General features: G+C 40.5%; 1 protein-coding gene across 1 annotated transcript in view; it reads right to left on the bottom strand.

Annotated features, from left to right (window-relative positions):
* Positions 1-210: 210 nt before the first annotated feature.
* The window catches only part of COG3 (component of oligomeric golgi complex 3), a 22722-nt gene continuing 648 nt past the window's right edge, over positions 211-22284 (bottom strand). Inside the window, exons 2-17 of the mRNA XM_010728864.3 lie at positions 18904-19071; positions 18345-18406; positions 16463-16628; positions 14494-14568; positions 14281-14373; positions 13863-13988; positions 12576-12656; positions 12353-12396; positions 11392-11518; positions 10914-11005; positions 8970-9109; positions 7570-7730; positions 5613-5718; positions 4509-4633; positions 2925-3014; positions 211-1082 (exon numbers count right to left, since the gene is read on the bottom strand). Coding sequence (XP_010727166.1) covers positions 798-1082; positions 2925-3014; positions 4509-4633; positions 5613-5718; positions 7570-7730; positions 8970-9109; positions 10914-11005; positions 11392-11518; positions 12353-12396; positions 12576-12656; positions 13863-13988; positions 14281-14373; positions 14494-14568; positions 16463-16628; positions 18345-18406; positions 18904-19071 — 1941 coding nt within the window. The 3' untranslated portion in view covers positions 211-797. The remainder of the gene's footprint in view (positions 1083-2924; positions 3015-4508; positions 4634-5612; positions 5719-7569; positions 7731-8969; positions 9110-10913; positions 11006-11391; positions 11519-12352; positions 12397-12575; positions 12657-13862; positions 13989-14280; positions 14374-14493; positions 14569-16462; positions 16629-18344; positions 18407-18903; positions 19072-22284) is intronic.

The raw sequence follows: 22284 nt of genomic DNA, 5'->3' as shown, positions 1-22284 counted from the left end.
CCAACCAGGCTGCCCAGAGCCACATCCAGCATGACCTTGAATGCCTCCAGGGATGGGGCATCCACAGCCTCCTTGGGCAACCTGTTCCTGTGTGTCATCACCCTCTGTGTGAAAAACTTCCTCCCAGTATCTAACCTAAACCTCCCCTGTCTCAGTTTAAAATCATTCCCCCTTGTCCTATCACTATCCACCCTCGTAAACAGCTGTTCCCCCTCCTTTCCTATGCTCCCTTCAAGTATTGGCAGACCACAATGAGGTCTGCTCAGAGCCTTCTCTTCTCCAAACTTCCCATGTAATGCTTCCCCATTACTCTTGTAGTCCACAAGTATTCCTTGCTATATTTAAAGGTTTTTTTTCTGCCTTTTACTAAGGAACCCCAGTACAACTTTAAAAACCATGACTATGGCCATTACTCTCTATTTTTCCTACAGCAGACATGACTGCTACATAAAACCAATACTGCTTACAGGACATGCAACACGAGTTCTTTCCTAAATGAAACCTCACAGAAAAGTCCAGGAAAACTTAATTTGTTGTAGGCAAGTCAACTATGTTTTTTTTTTTAAAACTGACCTGCTAAACTGAAGTAACAAAACATTCTCACTGAAAAGATCAGAAAAGGGTAAAAACATTTCTGAGCAACAGAAGCATAGATTACTTTGACATTTTTAAAAGGGAGTGGATAAGTAAGTTAGGTTAGCAGCAATGAGCAGTTGAATGCATTCCACACAAAAATAAAGAATTTGTTAGATACATCACAAATTGCCCTTAATCAAAGAATGTAGTTTGTTGGCTGGTCAGTTTGTTGGCTTTCTTTCCAGAGAAAATAAGAACAAAGCACAAGAGATTAGAACAAGCATACAGGTCATTGCAGGTGAACATAAAATAAACCCAGAACTTCTGCTAGCACAGGAATGGAGGATGATCTCATCCCATTCTGTGGCCAGCAACTGCTCAGTACCTCTAGTTTTCTTAAGGTCCAGGGAAATTTCCTTAATGGTGAAATCAGTGTGGAAAGGAGCAATTTGTTCACGAAGAATCAAAAGGTGTTTTATTAAGAAAAGCTGTCCATCAACCTGGGTCTAAAGCATAACAAGAAAAAACATATGCATTACACGTGAAGAGCAACCATTAAGTGAAAAGAACAATTTCAATACCTTCACTTGTGTTAGCTACCTTCCTCTAACAAGTACCAATAATCTTACTAATAGGATCTTTCTATTAGTCTGCAGTGCCATTAACTACATTCCAGCATTGACAAGCTCCAAGCAGTATATTTACTGCTCATTTACTCTGCTCTACAGAAGCAAATTTTATTCACATTTGTTGGAAAATAGAGATTATAGAGCTACATTACATTGTGCCCACGTTAGCCACAGGCATCCACTTTTTGAAAGACACAAAATTATTCTTCATAAAGGACAGGAAGTATTTCATGTAATTCACATAAAGTTGAAAAACTTGAGGCTGTAAGATTGTTTTTCATCATTGAGATGATTAAAAAGCCTAAAAGGCAGCTAATCAAGATTATTAGAGAAACATTAACCATGCTACTGTGCAAAGATCTTACGAGGCATTTTTCTCATATCATTAAATGCAAAGCTTAATTTCTACACTGTATGGCAAAGATATAAAGAATAAAACAAGGCCAAGTTCACACCACTGAGACTATTAGTTTTGCACTGCTTGTTTTTTTAGCTATGTGCTTTATACTGCACGTAGTTTTTCATCTTCCAAGTTCATGGCTCATTGAGGTAAATGGGGGAGGACTCAAGAATTCGCATTTGCCTTTGCAGGCTGGAACAGAACTTGACATGATATAATGAGAAAGTAAAGAAACCAGGTTTAAAGCTACAGTTTTAAAACACAGAAACGTTGACTAAAAATACGTGAGAGAATGGTTTACTGAGGTTCTTTTTTGTTTGTACGTGCAGAATTTCATCAAATAATGTTATATTAACATGCATCGATAGCAAGGTGGTACAGCTCCTAGCAGGGCCCACTGTGGGAACAGTTTCAGTCTCTGATATGCTGGAATGGATAATTAGCTGCAGAAACCTGTATTAGTTATGTAAGAAATAGTTATATGATTAAGCAAGAAGGAAATGTGGCTTGAACTTATTTTTAGAGGTACTACGTGTAATAGGTTCTGTTCTTCAAGGGACACTAAAAAGAAATACTTCACAATCATTTGAATAACAATTACTTATTTTTCATTACTAAATACTTACTGTCTATTAGGAAAAATCCTACAAGTTTAGCCTATCAAGACTTCTCTATTGTTTTTAAAATAAATTTTATTTCCTGGCTGCCAGGAATTAGCAAATACTGCAGTATTTGCAATAAATAAATTCTAATATTAATAAAAAAACCCACAAAACAATCAAAAGGTATAACACAATCACATGAAGTAGCATGTAAGGTAAAAATGACTCGATGAAACTGCTCTGAATTCTAAGCAACAAATGCCAGATCAAACCTTTTGATTCTGGACAGTTCAGAGCAAAGAATACTTATCCTATCTTTCCAGTGATGTTAACACTTGGAAAGATTTTTGAAAATTCAAAAAACAGAGGCAGAGAAAAAGAGAAAAGAATAACAGGCAATGGCAATAAACAAGTAGAAGAAACTTGCAGTAGAATGCTTGTTCAGGTATCACTTGACTAAATTCACATGAGCTGCTGCAGTCTGTAAACACGACTGCTATGATGTGTATTTTACCTTTTCAGATAGGCTTGCATGTGAATTTATTAACCATAAATAAGCACTAGCAATTCCAGCATGTCTCGGGGGACAGAGCAACATGCCTTCACTAAGATTTCAATGGAATTCTGCACAGCTGCTTCATGGCTTTAGGCCATGTACATGGTGTAAAGAGAAAAAAAAAAAACACAAACAGCTAAGCCCAAAGCACAGATTCTGACCTTGTTTTTGCTGATAGAATCAGCAGCTCCAAGCAGTGAATGGACACAGGCAGATAAGGCTTCTTGTGATAATCCCTGAAACACTGCCCTCTGCAGGGAAGAGGAAATCAGACAAAAAAACATCAGCAAAGCTTCAGCAGAATTTAGAGCTGAGACTTGCAAAAGTTATGCTTATCAGTAGATAAAACTCTAGATCACTAAGCTATAAACACCTTGTCTAAATGTGATACAACAGGCTAAAGCTTTGATACATAGCAATTTGCTACAGCACTCACACTGGATACAAGCACACACCAAAAGTATTCCCCAATCCACCCTCAACTTGGATCTGCACCTGAGTCTGTTCCACCAACACACTGACAGCCCACATGCATGAACATTACTTCTCAAGGCAAGCACATGTGTGTAAAATTTAAACTTGCGACAGGTGTGAGATCATTTGAATGAGTTTAACCCTAAGCAAAGCCAAAGTACTTTGCATTTGGGCCAGGCTAGTAAGAAACACGACAGCTGCCATGGCCTGGGGGGCACTCTGAGCAAGCTGCAGCAGCTACACTGCATGGCAGAGCCAGCCCCATGAATACAGGCAGCCTCTGCCAGCGCTTCCACACAGTACATGGCAGCCCCAACTGTCCCAAGAGGTGCCAGTACCACTTCATTTACTTCTTCTCCTACCAAAAGGATGCAGGCAGGGCGTATTGATTAACACACTGTTAATGAACTGCATCAACGATTCAAAAGTCACCCCTTCTCCAGGTTTCTAGCCAAAAACAATGTCAAATAACCACTTATGTTTAATGAGATTGATAAAGCAATGAAACATTAATATTTTCCAGTTTCTTTTTAAGTAAATACCACACTGCAGGCAGTTTCACCCAACACCTATCAAAGATATCGTGAGATGCATTAAGCATATATTAAGAAAGAAGACATAGAGAGAAGCAAGAACATTCACAGTGTGTTTCTCAGACTTACTAGCTGTTAAGTGACAGACAAAAACCTCAAAATACTTGTGAAGTAAATACTACAGTTATTTCTGTTAGACATGAAGATTTCCTCTGTCTTAAACTGTGGATAATGTAAACATTGTTTGCTGGGTCAGTACCCTATGTTTTTGAAGACATGGAACAAAAAACGTGAGGAACATCTTCAAAATAGAAAAGCAATAGAGCCAGCATTTTTAAATCAGAAAGAAACATGATCCTGTCTGAGGTCCTGAAAAGTACACAGCAAGAAGCACATCCATCCAGGGATTTCAGCAACAGGATCATTCCATATAAGTGAGCCAGAGCTTTCTATTCTGCCTTTTCTGCGTCACTCCTCAACTTTGGTTTACGTATCTTAAGCATCACATACTGAAAATACATTTGTAATAGCAAAAGGAATGGATGTACAGGCCAGCATACTTTTTTCTCATTCTACAAGCACAAAATTGACTTGGAAATACTGACTAAAATTTGTCAGTCCACGTGTTTTACATAAAGCAAAGAAGACCAATAAGAGGTGACAGAGGCCAACAACTGCCCATTCCTTTTAGACTGAAATATTCACTTCACTTAAAAGATGAGAAGAGTTTTTGCATACGTCTATACATCTGTACAGTTTGGAGAGACACACAAGGGTCCTTCTGACAGTAGGGTACCACATGCCGTGCAGATCTGCTGGTGAGATGGTGGACTGCTGTCTGGGATTAAGGGATTCCGCTGAACCTATTTAAAAGTAAAATTCATGCATGAATAACAAAGCCATCCCCCATCCATCCTTCCAACTGCAGCACTGACTGCACTTCACACTGACTCCACAATAATACAACATCACAGAATCATCGAGGTTGGAAAAGACCTCCAAGATCATCAAGTCCAACCATCCACCTACCACCAATATCTCCCCACTAAACCATGTCCCTCAGTACGACATCTAAATGTTTCTTCAACACCTCCAGGAATGATGCCTCAACCACTTCCATTGGTCTTTCTCCCTCTGAACAGGACAGAACTAGATTACTGATGTATAATGAGGCACACAGCTGTGAAAGACACGAATATTTGTTTTCAGTGATGGCCCAACTTCACCTTTCTGAAGGAATTAATTTTACAAGCATGTCTCCAATGACTCCCCTTCCTCAGCTCAGCAGCTGAAATGCTCAATTACAGACAAGTGTGGAAACAAAATGTTTGTGAGCACAGAACTACACAACTTACCCAGAAGGAAAAAAAAAACCAAAAACATTCCATCCATTTTATTTTTTCATGCTTTTTTTTCTATAGAGCATGATTCTGCATGAATTTAACAGCTGTAGAAAGAGCAGGCTTTGAACACCATTTCTATTGCAGTGAGGAGGGTGTAAAAAAAAAGTTCTCCTCCTGGATAACTTCTGACACCTCTTTATGCTCAAGACAGATTTTCACAGCACCTGACAGAAGCCCCGCATTATTTTCTTTTTCTCCTAAAATCTTGGGCAATATCTAAGTCAATAACACCGTAGCAATATCCTTCTCCCTTTTACAACAAAATACTTATTGTCACAGTAATTAGAAGGCCTGTAAGACTTTAGCTGGTGGTTTGAGGTTCCTAGGCTACTTGTCAGTCACTTCAGCTGCTCCTGCAGGCACAGGAATGAGAAAGAGACACTTTGAAGGGTAAATAATCCCAATCAGTTAATTTGACAAAGTGAGATATATTTCATACCAGATTTAACTAAATTGCAGGACTCGGGATCTTCTAGCCGGACATCTGAAAATGAAGCTTCAGATGGCAGCTTCTTCTGTTCCTCTTTTAAGCTCTGTGCAATTTGCTGCAGAGGAAGATATAACACAAAACAAACTATATGATATTTATTATTTAAACTGGATTATGCTGTTTTCATTACAATAGAGAAAAGAGAACTAAATTGCCAAAGAAATCAACTATATTCAGCTCACCAAAGAAATGAGAACAAACTAAGTAGAGACAGCTGTTTCCAAAATAGTAACTGAAACACTTCCAAGCCAATTTAAGATTCACAAGCACTACCCAGAGGCATGTAAAGCACTTTTCTTTCCACTTTGCCTGTTTTTCCTGATCTCCAAAGATTAACCAGTCGATACACCTAGAAAGAAAAGCTCAGAACAGGGGAACCCAATCCGACACTTAATTGGATTTCATACAGATAATCTCTATGATGGCTTTATTGCTATAAATGTTAGGTGCAGATGGCCCTGAAGTGCTCTCCAGTTTATTCCCTGCAGGAGTTCAACAAAAAGCTTTCAACACTTCCACACTTCAACCTTTTTCACCTCTGGGTCTGCTCTAAAGCAACTGCAGGCAGCAAGAATGGGCAAAGCACTCCATTAATATTAGAGTAGAACAGCACAACAAACACTCCTGCCCTGTGCTTTTAACATTTTAATAATTCATTTAGTCAGTCATAAGGTCTCTCTGAAAAATAAGGTTTTGAGATATAAAAAGCAAGCAAACAACAAAATGAATCCCAAAACCAGATTAAAAAATGGAGTCGTGTGAGGACACGTGAAGAACAGCATCACTGCTCTCTAAAATGAACTGTACAGATCACTTTCCTCCTCTTCCTAAGCAAACAGCCACAGAACTCCTGCTAAAAAATAAGATCTTGCAGAGGCAAGCAGTACAGAGACCTGTCTACAGAAGTCATAGCTAACATAAAATCATCCAGATCGTTTGTTCACCCAGTTATATTCACTTTAGTAAGAAATACCATGCTCCAAACAGTTATACTGGTAGCACTTCTGATCACTGTCTGATCCCATTTAGTTACGTTGTGTGGGCTTCTCAATTACTGGTTTGGACTTCTCTTCAAAAACTTATTGGTCATTAAACTTCCAGCATAAAGGCCAAGGATTCCATTAAACTCACTAGCTTCAGGATTTGTAAATGCTTTCCTAAAATCCTATTAACGTCATCTATCATCACGAAGGCATGAACTGTAACATAGCAAATGCTATAAACATGTATAAAACAAGATGATAGCAATTTGAATTTGGCATGAATGTTAATTTAGAGGCAATAATTGAACAGCACCAGGTCCACTTAGACAAAATTTTCTTCCAGCCCACAGAAATACAAACACACATAAAACACAGAAGATTTAGAGCTAAGTAACACTCTGTTTCTGAAATCAAACAACATACTGACTTCTCAGCTGCAATGAAGTCCTTTGATTTGTAAAGATTGCCAGCTATTCTGGTACATAAAAGTAAAGCAGAATGGAAAAATGAAATATGAATCTCGCCAGGCCATGCTGGAATTGTCATTCTTTGTCAACTCAATCCACTGACAACTTGGAAACTTACGAAGAGAACATAATTTAATCAGTAGAATCATAGAATCACAAGGTTGGAAAGGACCTACAAGATCATCTAGGTCAACCATCCTCCCATCACCACTGCTACCACAAGCTACAAAACTATATCTCATAGCTCCTCATCCAGACACCTCTTGAACACTGCCAGGGATGGCGACTCCACCACCTCCCTGGGCAGCCATTCCAGTGCCTGACCACTCTCTGACAGAAAAAAGGTGACACTTTCATAGTGCCAGTAATAACAAACCTGAAAAACAGAAACAAAATACCACACAAGTGTATATACAAGGATAACTAAACCAAGGGCAATAAAATGTAATCCTATACCTCCATCATTTCCAACTTGTCAGGATATGCAAGATCTCCTGGAGCAGGTTTGTAGCCTATGATATCAGTCTGAATGTAAATATGTGTCCTGTAGACAAGACGTTCTTGTACATCTTCTAACATCTGCTTGACGCCGGCAGCAAATGCACCTAGTTGTTCAGCTGACAAAGGTTATAAAAAGAAAGACACAAATCTGTGAATTTCACTACACAACAACTTTACAGATGCAGAAGTTTAGGCATCAGCAATGTAAAACTGGCACAAAACTGACTGACTGCAGAAGTCAGACCATTCTGGGAATAGTGGCACGCAGACAAATTTGTGACTCTGATATTGCAGCCATTTTAGCTCTCCAAACTCACATCACATGTGAATATGGGATCTCACAACATCAGACTCATGTTAAAGTTAAGTATTTTGGATTGCTTAAAAACTAGGTTCATCAGTGGCATTTCTGCCTGCATACCCAACCTATTTGCTTTGGTTTTTCCACAGCCAATGCCTGCAGTACAGCTATCAAAAGGCTGATAAGCTAACACACCTGTCTACACTATAGAGCAGATGACTCAAAGCAGCTCAAGTCCAGCTTCAGAACTATTGCAGCAGCCTGAGTTTAAGTAGCAGACAATAACTTCTCAAGATGAGCTAAAGACCCTGTTACATGTTTTTTCCTCATTCCAGATTATGTTACAATCCCACTTCAAGGAATATGAGCAATCCTTCATGGCTCCAAACACAAAGAGCTACTCTGTGTTATACACCAGTTGCCAAGTATGAGTTCTATTTATCACTTGGTGCAAGACTGAGAAATTATTCCATTACACACTGGTAATGAGAAAGGAAATGAGTTGCCAGATATTATTAACTTTATGGTCATCTCACTTCTAATAGAACATTAACACTTAAAACTCCAAAATCTCTATCAACTTCACAGCTGAAGTTCCAATTTCTAGTCTGAGAATCACTGTGTCAAGGAGAATGAAAAAAAAAACAGGTGTGCATTCCTTTTATCATCATGCATACACAAAGCTCTATATGGATGATGCTTCAGCAGAGCCAAGTAAAGCAACTTATTCATTTGAAAAGATTTATTTAAATCAGTCTTGGAGCACGGATGCACACTGAGTGAATGTTTACTTTTATGTGTAAAAAATCTAGAGAAAATAGTACTCTGTAACACCAGTCTACTAATTTAAGTGAAGACAGAACAGACTCATAGAGCACAGACCTGTTATAAGCACAAAAAATTATAATTTAGTTCAAATAACCCTACCATAAGTTTTACACATTTAAGGCTCATTAGAGAGAAAAGAAAGTCTAGGGAGATTGTTGCCTATGCAAATGAAGGATTGTGTCAATTAAGAAGGTTGTGAAGAGGAATCAGATTCCATCTGAGTTACCATTGTTCTGTACATGATCTTCAAGCATCTCATTTTTGAGGATCCCACAGAGTTCAGACAGAGTCTCCAAGTGAATAACATGGATGATCATTGGCCGCAGGACATCATATAATGAAAGACACAGCTTCTCCAAGAGTTCACTATGAAATAAAAATTAAACACAGCAAAACACTTTCAGGATCCCACAATAACAAACTAAAATCATATCACAAATACAAGTTATTTTTATGGCAAATTTTTTTTAAATGAGGATGAGAAAACATGTTATCATAGAAGTCTTAATAAAGAACTGCTTAAAGAACAACCCCCTGATTTTCTAACAAGTCTCCTAAGAGATGCAGAAGACTTTAAAATGGAAGTACAATTTTGAATTCTAAGGCAATCAAACAAACAAGAACAAAAAGAGTAAATGGCCTCACCTGGTTTACCAAGCTTCTGTATAAAGAAATGCTTGTGCTGAGCTCACAATCATACCCCCTATTCTCCACTAGCAAGGATTCATCTGATTCCAACCACTCAGCCTTTCATCAGAACTATGAGCACATGAAGATGGATGCACACAGGAGGAAAAGTTTGGTAACCCCTACTGTAACTGTTTCTAACACTGCAGGACACACTTCCCAATATAAACCAACACTATGAAATCAACACAGTACGAAACATTAAGAATTGCACTTTGTTCTACTGGTTAAATACTTCTACGCTCGTTCAACTTGATGCATTTCTCAGTTAGGGGACCAGCACAGTTAGCTCTAGATATTACTGTTGTTCAATGATCACTTAGTTAGTCACGGATTATTTGAATTTTCAGATTTATCAGCTAATCTCCCAATTAGCTCCTTAGCAAATACAAACACTACGAATAATTAAGCATTTACAGTACAGTAAATATGTATGTACTGCACTGTACATATATATTTTTAATTCAAGAGGAATTTCTGACAACAGTAAAAGGACACCTCAGTTCCTTTCAGGGTTGAACAATGGGTGAATGTTCAGAGGAAAACATTTTTCACATCTCCCTTTGAGCATTCTGAAGCTTTACAAGCAACTTGGTAAAACAGTAACCCCTCTTAGGCTAAAAGCAGAAAGTTTCATCAGCCTTATTAAATATAACATTCAATTTCTTCTCTTGTCAATCCGAATCTCTACTCTTGTCAAGACTCTTACATCTGTATACAGACACCTTACTATTATTTCTTCAGAGCACCTCTGTGTTTTAGAAAAAAATGAGCTTATTTATTATGCACCTAAGAAAAAGCTAATGAGGTACCTATACATTGAAACACTTTCCTCAAAACATCTTAATTAGTTTTAAGAAAGAAAGGGAAATATATATATTTTTTTTTTAATGAAGGGAGATAACTACATTTAATTGACTCAAAAATAATCAGAAGCTTTTTTTCTTATTCTTGATATACAGTGCACTAGCTATGAAATTTCTGAAGAACACTCTACATTTCAATGAAGGACATTTACTTTAGGATTTCGACTGTGTTAGCTAAATTCTCTCTTCAACCAGCTGAGCCCAAATCTTGAGCATGTCTCACATGAGACCTAAGTTTCTCAAGGAACAGCTTCTTCTTAAGTTAAAGAAGTAGCATCATAACCACAGTAACTCTTCGCTGATTTGGTTCAAATGTGTAAACTTCTACAGTTATTTCCAAAGCAACTGTGTATTCTTTTAGACATTTACATTATTGGAGTTTCTTAAGGAGAATGTAAATTAGCAGCTGGAAGGAGAAAAGCAAAACAAACAAACAAACAAACAAAAAACAAGACAGGAACATCAAATTCTGATGCATAAAATAATCTAAGATTTTATTTCTTGCTGGTTCTCACCAAACTGCTTCAATATCACCATTTGCCAGGTAATGCTGAATGCTTTATCACAGGACAGTAAATACTATATGCAGGAAAACAAAAACAGCATGTACCACCTACTCCAGTTTTGGTGTCGGTTTCGTGAAGAACTCATTGTAAAGCTGATGCTCATCCTGGCATACGTGGACCATGAAGGCACAACCACTTCGCACCTGCATTCAGACAAGCACAAACAGCTGACTATTTAATGATTTCCCTTGCATCAGCACCAAAGGACATGTATTACATAACTGCTGCTGTGATTAAACTGAAGCTGTGTGAAATTCAAGAAGCTCATTGTGGAACTTCTGACCCTTTTCATTTCTGATGAAATTTAAGTAACCCCTGCGTGAGGTTTGTAGCAAAGTTTTTTTCAGAAGAATCTTTCACAAGATACTTGAAAATACTAATAGGTACTTCATATGGTTCAAAAACACACATAATTTTCATGATTCTGTATGTAAACAGTTGAATTAAGTAAATGACTTTTACTGAGAGAAGAGAAAAACAGTAGAAATGAAAATATATGAAAATCAACAGGTAATCACTCTACGCCTACCAGAGCACAATGGTCTCTGTTGTTCTGACTGGTTAACTCTGTAACAGTGCTGGAGATACTTGGACCAAGCAAAAGTTCCCTCTGGTCAAGGTAACACTGATGGATTTCATTGAGAACTTGTTGATACCTATCAGACAACAGAGAAATTAGAACAGTAAATGCACCCTAACGATCACTTTCTGGTAAACAAAACCTTCATTCTAATAACCACTTTGGAATCTACATCATGTTGGTTTCTAAAGCTTCATAGAATCACAAGGTTGGAAAGGACCTACAAGTTCATCTAGTCCAACCATCCTCCCATCACCACTGCTACCACAAGCACTAAACCATATCTCACAGCTCCTCATCCAGATGCCTCTTGAACGCTGCCAGGGACGGCGACTCCACCATCTCCCTGGGCAGCCATTCCAGTGCCTGACCACTCTCTGAGAGAAAAAGTTCTTCCTTATGTCTACTCTAAACCTCCTCTGGTACAACTTGTGGCCACTTCCTCGGGTCCTGTCCGTTGCCTGGGAGTAGAGACCAAATCCCTCCTCATCACAACCTCCCTTCAGGCAGTTGGAGAGAGCAATAAGGTCTTCCCTGAGCCTCCTCTTCTCCAGACTGAACAATCCCAGATCTCTCAGCCAGTCCCCATAAGACTTGTGCTCCAGACCCCTTACAGCTTCGCTGTCCTTCTCTGGACACATTCCAGGGCCTCAATGTCTTTCTTGTAGTGAGGGGCCCAAAACTGAACACAATACTCGAGGTGCAGCCTCACCAGTGCTGTGTACAGGGGGATGATCACCTCCCTCCTCCTGCTGGCTGCACTATTTCTAATGCAGGCCAGGATGGCACTGGCCCTCTTGGCCACCTGGGCACACTTTGTTTTAAAGAAGCAATGTGTTAAACTATTTTAACTAAAATAAAGATTTTAAGAACTTAAAATAGTTGAAAAAAAATCTGTAGACATACTCACTCTGGCATCTTTTCAGATCTTTGCTCTACTTGCTCAATAAGAGCCTACTCAACAAAAAACAAAGAAGTCACTGTCAGTAAATGAATATTTGTAATCACTGGAAAATAGCTTAGAATTATTTTTTTCCTTGGATAGTTACTGTGCAATCCTTGCATTCACACTACTAATAAGCTCAAAACCCATTTCAGAGCTTTATTTTTAAGTTACCTGCCAATCTACTTACTCTGACTTTGGGAGCAGCTGCTCTGAATTTTACATAAAACAACGTGAAGGCATTGTCAGAATTTGGCACTGCTGAAGGATCCTGCAAAACAAAACAAAACAAAAAAAAGAGATGAAGAATTGGTTAAAATGGAAAATACTGTATTTGGCTTCCAGCATTAACTGGCTGAGATGATTAGGCTCTAAAACAAAGACCTGCATTTTTACTGTCTTCAGCACTTTCCACCTAGAAAAGTATGCTTCTTTTAGAACTCTGATCAAGCCAGACAAAACAAAAGCCACACTGAAAGCTTCAATCAACAGTTTCTATAGCAAAAGTTACTTTCAGTAATTAAGGCATTCTCCACCAGAGCCAACAGCTTTCTCTGGATCTGCCACAGTACTACTGACTGCTGTTCTTCGGTCTGCAGTACAACAATGGAACAAAATTTCCCTTGTACCTATCAATCCCAAAGCTGAGAAGCTAAATTTCAGGTCACACTCAAGTTCCAGATGGTCAGATTTTGAGATACTTGCTCCTGCAGCTCCTCAGATCAGCTGGGCACACAGTTAAAATCTGCAAGAATTCCAGCACTTACAGGCACAACAGAAATCCTGTATAGCTAGCAGTTTACTTCCCCTTATCTCCTTATGACATCAAAAGAAGCAAGTGTCCTTTCTTCAAAACAAAATGAGGACAGGAAAACTCTTCTGCCTTTCTTGTGAGCAACCTGATCTTCCTTCAACAAACACAGACCAGAATGTCCAGAATGTTTAAAACACTTGCATACGAGGCATAACAACATTAGTTCTCATCAGCCTTTTTTCATCCCTTACAACATCTCTGTGGTGCTGCAATAACAAAACTCAACACTTGACCACAACCAATTCTAGCAGATACAAACATTAGAAGTTTCAGAGAAGTAAGCAAAACACCCACAAACTGAACATGGAACACGATCAGCACCATTTAACCAACTTTACTCTGAGGGTATCCTTCAGCAACAGCTTTCATTAAAAATGCCTGCAATCCCTCTTTCTTTGTTATCCTCTGATTCTCAGTTCTTGCATTAACCCTTAAAGTATTCTCCATGACCTCCAAAGCTGACCCCCCACAGTTCCATTTTTCAATCATGCACCCTTATCATTTGTCAACACAAACTGCAGCATGTACTGTGGCTGATTCAGAGCTACTGGGCACAAACCAGGCCAACAGGCCAACCAGGCAAAAAAACACAGAAGAAAACTGTACAGTATTACACTGCACATTTCAGTGCAGCTCAAGTTACCACTTACTGTTTCACCTTACCCTTTTCATTAACTGGCTTGTGAGGTTTTGCAGTGTGTTCACAGTGTATGTCTTGATAAGGTGCATAGCTTTCAGAAGGCATTGTTTAAATTTAGTCAAATATACAGGATAGTCTTTAAAATTTGGCTGAAAGAAATAAGAAACCCATTTGAAATAAGAACAGTAGAAGAGTTAAAAGTTTATCAAAAATTAAAATACTATTTTACTAGCTAGAAATGCTAATTTCCACACACTAAAGGCAGCATTTTATTAAAATCAAGCAGAATATTAAGTATATCCAGTAAAAAATTTTACATGTATAAACAGTCATCTCTGCATTCTTACTGGCAGACAGAATATTCTAGAGGAAAATAAAACCTGCTTGAATACCTAGCTGTGAAACTTAAGATTTAACAAAAAACAACTGAGAGTTACTTACATGCGATGAAATATATGCAATACAATCATCAAGCTTAGCCAGCATGGGAATGAATCCTTCACTGTTCACAGACAAGGTAGGGGAGTTCAGTTTCTTTGGAAAAAAGACAAAGTATCATTGCAAGAATCAATGCAACTTTGTTTTAGTGACGAAGCTCAAAAGATTTGTACACTTTTCATTTACTAATGCTCTTAACAGTGCAATAATACTTACTGTGTTGATGTTCTCCAGCTCATTGAAATACGACAGCTTCTGCTGGATGTTTTCAGCCAAGTCAACAAGTTCTGACTATTAAAAAAACCCAGTAAAATACAGAAAATCAGTAAGTTAGCATGCAATTTATATATACAAGAAACATTCAGCCTCCTTTTCTACAAAACTAAGACTTCAAATGCTCTCAGCACACATCAGTGTTAACCAGCTCCAAATAACCTGCACCCGAACACATAGAATAAAAGATGAAGAATGCAGCAGTGTATGCATGCTTGCTCTTCTCTTTCACACTTGCTTTCTCTCATAGCAGAGAAAGACACATAACTTTCAAAAATGTCTGCTCTGTGAGTTTATCAGCATTCCATAGGTACTCCTGCATACACATAGCTGTGCTGTCATTATTTCAGAGAACTCTAAGAGACCTGTATTACAGGATTGGAGCAGTTCAGAGTTCTCCTTTTTCCAGTTTTGAGTATCTCAAATCATCTACAAAAATGCAGAAAAGGTCAGAATAGATTTGCAGAGACGATAACTTAGAAGCTACTTTCTCTTTCAATACATTGATCCTGCTTCCACATGCACTGAAGCAGCCCACGCTATCCAGCAAATACACAGCAGGACAAAAGTTGTTGGGGCTATATGCTGATGCATACATTATTTTTACCTGAACAAAAATCCCTCACCACGTACAAAATAGGGACTTTACACCAATTTAGACGCTGTAATTGCTGTTTCTAATTCTGACCTGTGTATTCAGGGGTGACTGTCCCCATCTACTTAGCTCTTGGGAGGCCACATCTGGGCTTCTACTGTGTCCAGGCCTGGGGCCCCCAGTACAGAAAGCACAGGGAGCTCTTAGAGAGGGTACAGAGGAGGGCTACTAAGATGATCAGAGGGCTGGAGCACCTCTCCTATGGGGACAGGTTGAGGGAACTTGGCTTGTTTAGCTTAGAGAAGAAAAGGCCCTGGGGAGACCTCATTGTGGCCTTCCAGTACTTGAAGGGAGCGTATAAACAAGAGGGGGAATGGCTGTTTATGAGGGTGGATAGTGATAGGACAAGGGGGAAAGGTTTTAAACTGAGACAGGAGAGGTTCAGGTTAGATATCAGGAGGAAGCTCTTCACACAGAGGGTGGTGACACACTGGAACAGGTTGCCCAAGGAGGTTGTGGATGCCCCATCCCTGGAGGCATTCAAGGCCAGGCTGGATGTGGCTCTGGGCAGCCTGGTCTGGTGGTTGGCGACCCTGCACACAGCAGGGGGGTTGAAGCTAGATCAGTATTGTGGTCCTTTTCAACCCAGGCCATTCTGTGATTCTCTGATTTAAGAACTTTCTTCTATCAGTTACCTTGAAAAGGTCAGTGGTTTTATTCACAAAGATGCACTACTACCGTTATAAGTGGAAATGAGAGCAGCACGTCCCCAAAAAAATCACTCATGTTTTTGTTCTCAGAAGAGATAACAAATCTTCTCTAGCATCCCTCTCTACCAGGTACTTCTTTCTTTAAACATTTATTTAAGCAATTTCAGCATAAGTAACAGATGAGCTCCTACCTATCTGCTATGTCAGAAAAACAACGATTGAGACTAATTTTGGAGCAGGATCTCTTACAGTTACAAGTTCTGAAGCTATACCATGCCTCAAGACACCCTTGCACCACTGACATTCCAAGGCCTAAGAAAGCATGTTCCCTATATCACTGATGGAATAATTTAAGCAAAGAAAGAAAATACCTGGGAAATAAGCTAGAAAATGAAAAAGAATATTTCTCCACAAAAACAGCTCAAAATATGTCTGTAAATGACACGAATTATTAATCTCAACAAAGCTTGCTGTAAACACTGTAAAGGTGGTCCAAAGCAAATGGAGGGATTGCCAGCATAGCTCACAAATCTCTGCAGCATAAGGAAGAAAACCTTTGGTTTATGGTACATCAGAAGCTTCCAGTAATCTTCCCACCAAAGCTCACCTGCTCTTTCAAAAGCTGTTCACACGCCTCATGCAGCGTTCCTGTCTTCGTGGACACAAAGAGATACTGTTTTTGCAGTGATTCCAGATGCTGAAGGGCACTATTCACATCATTCAGTATAGCATCACACTGCTCCTGAAAGCCGGACAAGTAATCCCTCATCTGCCTAGAAAAAAGAGAATCATCAGGAAACAAGTAAACAAGTAAAATTTCCCTTCCCTTCCCTTCTAAATCCAACTGCCTACGTGGAAACTGGCACTAGCTTTCCTAGTGTTAATTTGTCTCGGGGAATAAAAGATTCACACCAAACAAGTGTGTATGTCAAGCAGATGTTTCACGACCTCTAGAAATAAAGAAACTCTTGAAATAGCCACTGCAGTGACTCCACTGCCTTGGCATCCCTTACAGCAAAACTACAGAGAATGAAGCAACACGCATTTCAGCTTGTCTACAGCACGCAAAGAATGTTTGGATGGACAACACAAACGTAGCAATTACTGCAGGCTACTGCCCACAGCTAAATTCTACCCACCTTGCTTCCACTAAGGCAATTTTCAGTTTCCATTTAGAAATGACTTTACTCTCCTAAAGTAGCTGCAGTCAACCAGAGAGTTAAAACTTAGCATGAGGACTGAAAGAGGCCTAAATGAAAAAGACTTTGTATCTAATGTCACCAAGCCTGTCTAAGGCTCAGTGATGACAAACTCTAATGTCAAGTGGACCGTTTGACTTAAACATCAGTTAACATGAATGACTCCTGGTGTCAGCTAAAACTTCTGAGTTCTTCTTTACCACATACAGAGCAGCATGTAGATTCACAGCTCTGATTAATCTCATGCAATCAGGCAAAGAACCACTTCTGCTCCTCTGGTCTCGTGCAGATAATTACACATTGGCCACCCCACAAACCACTCTATGAGGCTTTATTCATTTACATTTATTCATTCTTTACATGTTTAATGATCTGAGCACAGGCTCAGCATATGCTTAAAGCTCTGATTTTAGGAAATGCCACGTCCTGAAACGTCAGAACAAGAGGAAGAGACAGAGCAAAGCTAAATGGAAAAACAAGAGAAGGACTTCAGCATCATCTCTTCATAGCCAAGGGTAAGTTAAGTTTCAAATTGGGTCTGTTTCTGAAGAGGCCATCTGCAGATTTGCCTGAGCCATTCAGCCTTGAGGTATAACACTCTTGAGGTATAACACAAAAGTCAGTGGGAAGGGGCTCTTCAGAGGCTGATGGAAGAGTCAGTTGACAAGAATAGATGAGAATGGCATGCCTCAGAAGTGGAGCTGAAGAAAGCGTCAAGGAATGCTGGCAATGCAGATACAACCTCACACATACAGTCAATGGTGAAGGGTGACAGCAGAAATGACCACCACCAACATCTGTGGCCCAGAGCCTCCCTCAGAGAACGGCATTTCAACACCAGTGGCAGCAGAAAAGGCACAGGATAGCTCTTAGCTTGCCTTTGTCTACAGCCTAGGTTGCCCAAGGAGGTTGTGGATGCCCCACCCCTGGAGGCATTCAAGGCCAGGCTGGATGTGGCTCTGGGCAGCCTGGTCTGGTGGTTGGCGACCCTGCACATAGCAGGGGGGTTGAAACTAGATGATCATTGTGATCCTTTACAATCCAGCCCATTCTGTGACTCTATGATTAATATACTAGGCAGTTCCAAAGGAAATCTGTGTCTCTTCACTGTTCTGCCACAACAGCAACAGCCTTCAGGATGACAGCAGCGCATTCAGCCTTCAAAAGCATCAGCTGTTGCAGAATTACCTAGCAGGTGAACCTGCACGTGTGTTAAGATTATATGGACACAAATAAGTCTTTCAGGATTTAAGTTACTTACATCAAAAGGAACTGAGGAAGAACACGTACCTATACTTGGCACCTTCATCTTGATCCATCTGTGTCTGCAGCTGAGCAAACCAGGAGAAGAACTGGAAGAGATTTTATGGTGAGAACAACACACACCTCACATGCAATAAAACCAGTTATAAAAAGAAACCACCACAGATTTATGAAATAGGAATTCAGAAGATGAGCTTCTGTTAAAAGCAGAGACATTCAACAACTTAATTATTAATCAAGAGAAAATACAACTCTAACACTAAATTAAAATGAAAAGGAGTGAACTTCATCTCTTCTTATTTGCACAAAGAACCAACAGAGCTGTCACATTAAAAACTGGGGCGAGCTGCCATTCTTCTACATTATGAGCCACACCAAAGATATACCTTACTCTCATATATTCACTTAAAATGGAAAAAGTATCCATTACTCAAAAGCTCAGACTTCAACGATGTTTTTCCCCCATGTTCCTTCACACATCTTGAAAACAGACCAAAAAAATTTAACATGGCCTCCAAAAAGTGTGCAGGAGACACAGTTATTTAAAGAACCCTCTGAAGACTGCTGGTTCTCCAGCATCATTTACCTGCTGTGCTGTTTCAATTCTTTCATTCTCCATCCCCAGCATGGCAAATCCTTTCAGGAGAACATCTTCTGTGGATTCTGGCACTGCAGCTGTCAGTGCAACAGTCAATGACTGGGATGTCAGGCTGCATAAATCTTCAATGGGAAGCTGCTCACAAACACACAAAAGCTTCAGTCAGACAGCTTAGAAGTTGGTACACCCAGCTCAAGTACAGTAACACATTCCAAAGCTTCAATGTGAGAAAACTGCTGGCATTTACTTTTAGTGCAGGCATCCAAAATAGTGTGTGACAAGCAAAAAAGAAAGGATTTTTGGAAGAATAGTTCCTGTTGAACAGGAGTTCTTACCCACCAGGATTTTTTTTTTTTCCTAAGCAATAAAAATATGGAAACATGCAAATTGTGAGAAATCTTATGTAAATACAATTAGAGATCATTAATCAGCTTATACACTGAGAACAGTTTAGCAGAACAAAGACTGTTTTGTGATCTTTGTTAGGATAAGACCTTTTCGATTCACTTGACAACTGAAGCATGTTTCCTAGTGCTGAGAATATGAATAATATGAATAATATAAAAGCAGAGAACAGTGTTAAAAACAACCTGGCAGCTCTCTATAAGGTTGCTTACTCAGTAAAATGTTCATTATAATATCATTCTGGCAAAGAAAGAACAACCAGGATTCACATGTTAAAAAACCAGAGCCTTAGGCCAAGGCTACATCAAAGGCAAGGGCCAAGGCCTTTGACATGTCCCCACACCACATCCTGATTTCTAAATTGCAGAGATACAGATTTGAAGGCTGGACTATTAGGTGGATAAAGAATTGGTTGAATTGTCACAGCCAGAGGGTTGTCGTCAATGCTTTATGCCCAGGTAGAAACTGATGACGAGCAGTTTCTCACATTAAATTGTCTTGGGATCTGTCTTGGGATTGGTGCTCTTCGACATCTTTATCAGTGACACAGAGAGTGGCACTGAGACACCCTCAGCAAGTTTGCTGATGACACCAAGCTGAGTGGTACGGTTGACACAACAGAAGGAAGAGACGTCATCCAGAGGGACCTGAACAGGCTCAGAAAGTGGGCAAATGAGAACCTGGTGAGGGTCAACAAAGCCAAGTGCAAAGTGTTGCATCTGGTTTGAGGCAATCTCAGATATGAGTACAGACTGGGAGAAGTCACTAAGAGCAGCCCTGTGGAGAAAGACTTGAGAATTCTGCTGGACACGAGACAGCCCATAAGGCCAGCAGTATCCTGGGCTGAATCAACAGAGGGGTGGCAGCAGGGAGAGGGTGAGGGAGGGGATTGTCCCTCTCTGCTCTGCCTTAGTGAGGCTCCATTTGGAGTACTGTGTCCAGGCCTGGGGCCCCCGGCACAAAAAGGACGTGGAGCTGTGCGAATGGGTCCAGAGGAGGACACAAAGATGCTCAGAAGACTGGAGAACTTCTCCTGTGAAGAAAGGTTGAGGGATTTAAGTTTGTTCATCTTGGGAAAGAGAAGGCGCTCTGGAGATCTCACTGCAGTCTTCCAGTAATTGAAGGGAGCTTACAAGCAGGAGAGGGATCAACATTCTATGCAGGTTTGAAAGTTACAGGACAAGGTAGAATAGCTTTAAACTAAAAGAGGAGAGATTTGCATTAGATGTTAGGAAGAAACTCCTTACTCAGAGGGTGGTGAGGCCCTGGCACAGGCTGCCCAGAGAAGCTGTGCACGCCCCGTACCTAGAAGCTTTCAAAGCCAGATCAGATGGGATCCTGGGCAGCCTGATCTCATGGGCAGCAACCCTGCCTGTGGCAGGAGGGTTGAAAATAAAGAGTCTCCTTCAACCTAAGCCATTCTATGATTAAAACACAGCCTGACTTATCTTGCTCACTATCTATATACCCTTTCCCCAAAATAGGCAGCTGGGGATTTTCGAGTGGCCACTACTGAGCTTCCTTTTCCAACAGCTGAAGAGCTGCTGTCCTAACCCACTTCATCAAAAGCTAAAAACAGCCAGAGCCCTTAATGTCTTTGCATTCCCATTGTCCCAACTGTCAAATGTGTCACCTGTCTTGTTTCAAAGCTGTTGGAGAGCTTGAGAACACCCTCCAACAGCAGGACATCCTCCTAAAATCATTCTGGATATCTGCCAACTTTTACTCATGCAGTTACTGACAGCTGACATAAAAGAAGAACCAGGAAGCATGAAATTTAACAGGTGTATTTCAGGAAGGAATTGGCTTACTCTCTCTCCTTTGTTATTGCAACCTTTCAAACACTTGCTAATAGCTAACTTGGATAACTATATGGTATTATAACCTGCAAAATGATCCTCTTCAAATATGGAAACAACAGAGAGTGGTGAGGTGCTGGCACAGGCTGCCCAGAGAGGTTGTGGATGCCCCGTCACTGGAGGTGTTCAAGGCCAGGTTGGATGGGGCCCTGGGCAGCCTGGTCTCGTATTAAATGGGGAGGTTGGTGGCCCTGCATGTGGCAGGGGGGTGGAAATTCATGATCCTCGAGCTCCCTTCCAACTCTGGCCATTCTATGATTCTGTAATTTTATTATCCTTTCACAGAGCCATCAAGGCTGGAAATCACCTCTGAAATCATCTAGTTCAACTGTTACCGCATCCCTGCTTGCCCACTAACCCATGTTCCTCAGTGTCACATCTGCACATTTCTTGAACACCTCCAGAGAGCCTGTGCCAGTGCACCTCCACTCTTTTGGAGAAAAGGTTTTTCCTAACATCCAACCTGAACTTTCCCTTGTAGACACAGCAGCAAGCGAGCATTCATAAATAACTCATTGCTTTAACAGAGCCTGACATTTTATAATTGGGTGGGAGAACACATCTTCCATGGCAACAACAAATCACTGAGCTTCTAAATGCTGTTCCTGGATTGATGCTGCCTGCCGGAGCAGTTGGAAATTGTGCAAATGAATAGAGCCAGGCTCTCTGTCAGTCGTGTCTGATGGAAGGACCAGAGGCTGTGGGCACAAACTGGAGCACAGGAGGGTCCCTCTGAACACCAGGAGCCCTTCTGTGCTGTACAGGGATGGAGCACTGGCACAAGTTCACAGAGGCTGTGGGGACTCCTCCTTGGGGATGTCCCAGAGCTGCCCGGACGTGGCCCTGGGCACCCTGCTCTGGGTGTTCATGCCAGAGCAGAGGGGCTGGAGCAGAGGGACCCAGAGTGCCCTGCCAGCCTCAGCCACGCTGTGGCTGTGTACCAGGAACCGACAGCGGTGACAGCACCTATGAATGAACCCGATCAAAACCAGAGGCCACAAGAAACGCAGCTCCACGATGATGAACCGAGGGCTCAGGAGAACGCCCTGAGGCCACGCAGGTTGTTGGGACGTGACGGGAGCGGCTGCCCAGCTTCGCTGCGAAC

Source organism: Meleagris gallopavo, chromosome 1 (assembly GCF_000146605.3).
Source record: "Meleagris gallopavo isolate NT-WF06-2002-E0010 breed Aviagen turkey brand Nicholas breeding stock chromosome 1, Turkey_5.1, whole genome shotgun sequence".
NCBI classification, from domain to species: Eukaryota; Metazoa; Chordata; class Aves; order Galliformes; family Phasianidae; genus Meleagris; species Meleagris gallopavo.
The sequence above is the reverse complement of the archived record's forward strand: the minus strand, read 5'-3'. Positions and strand labels throughout refer to the sequence as shown.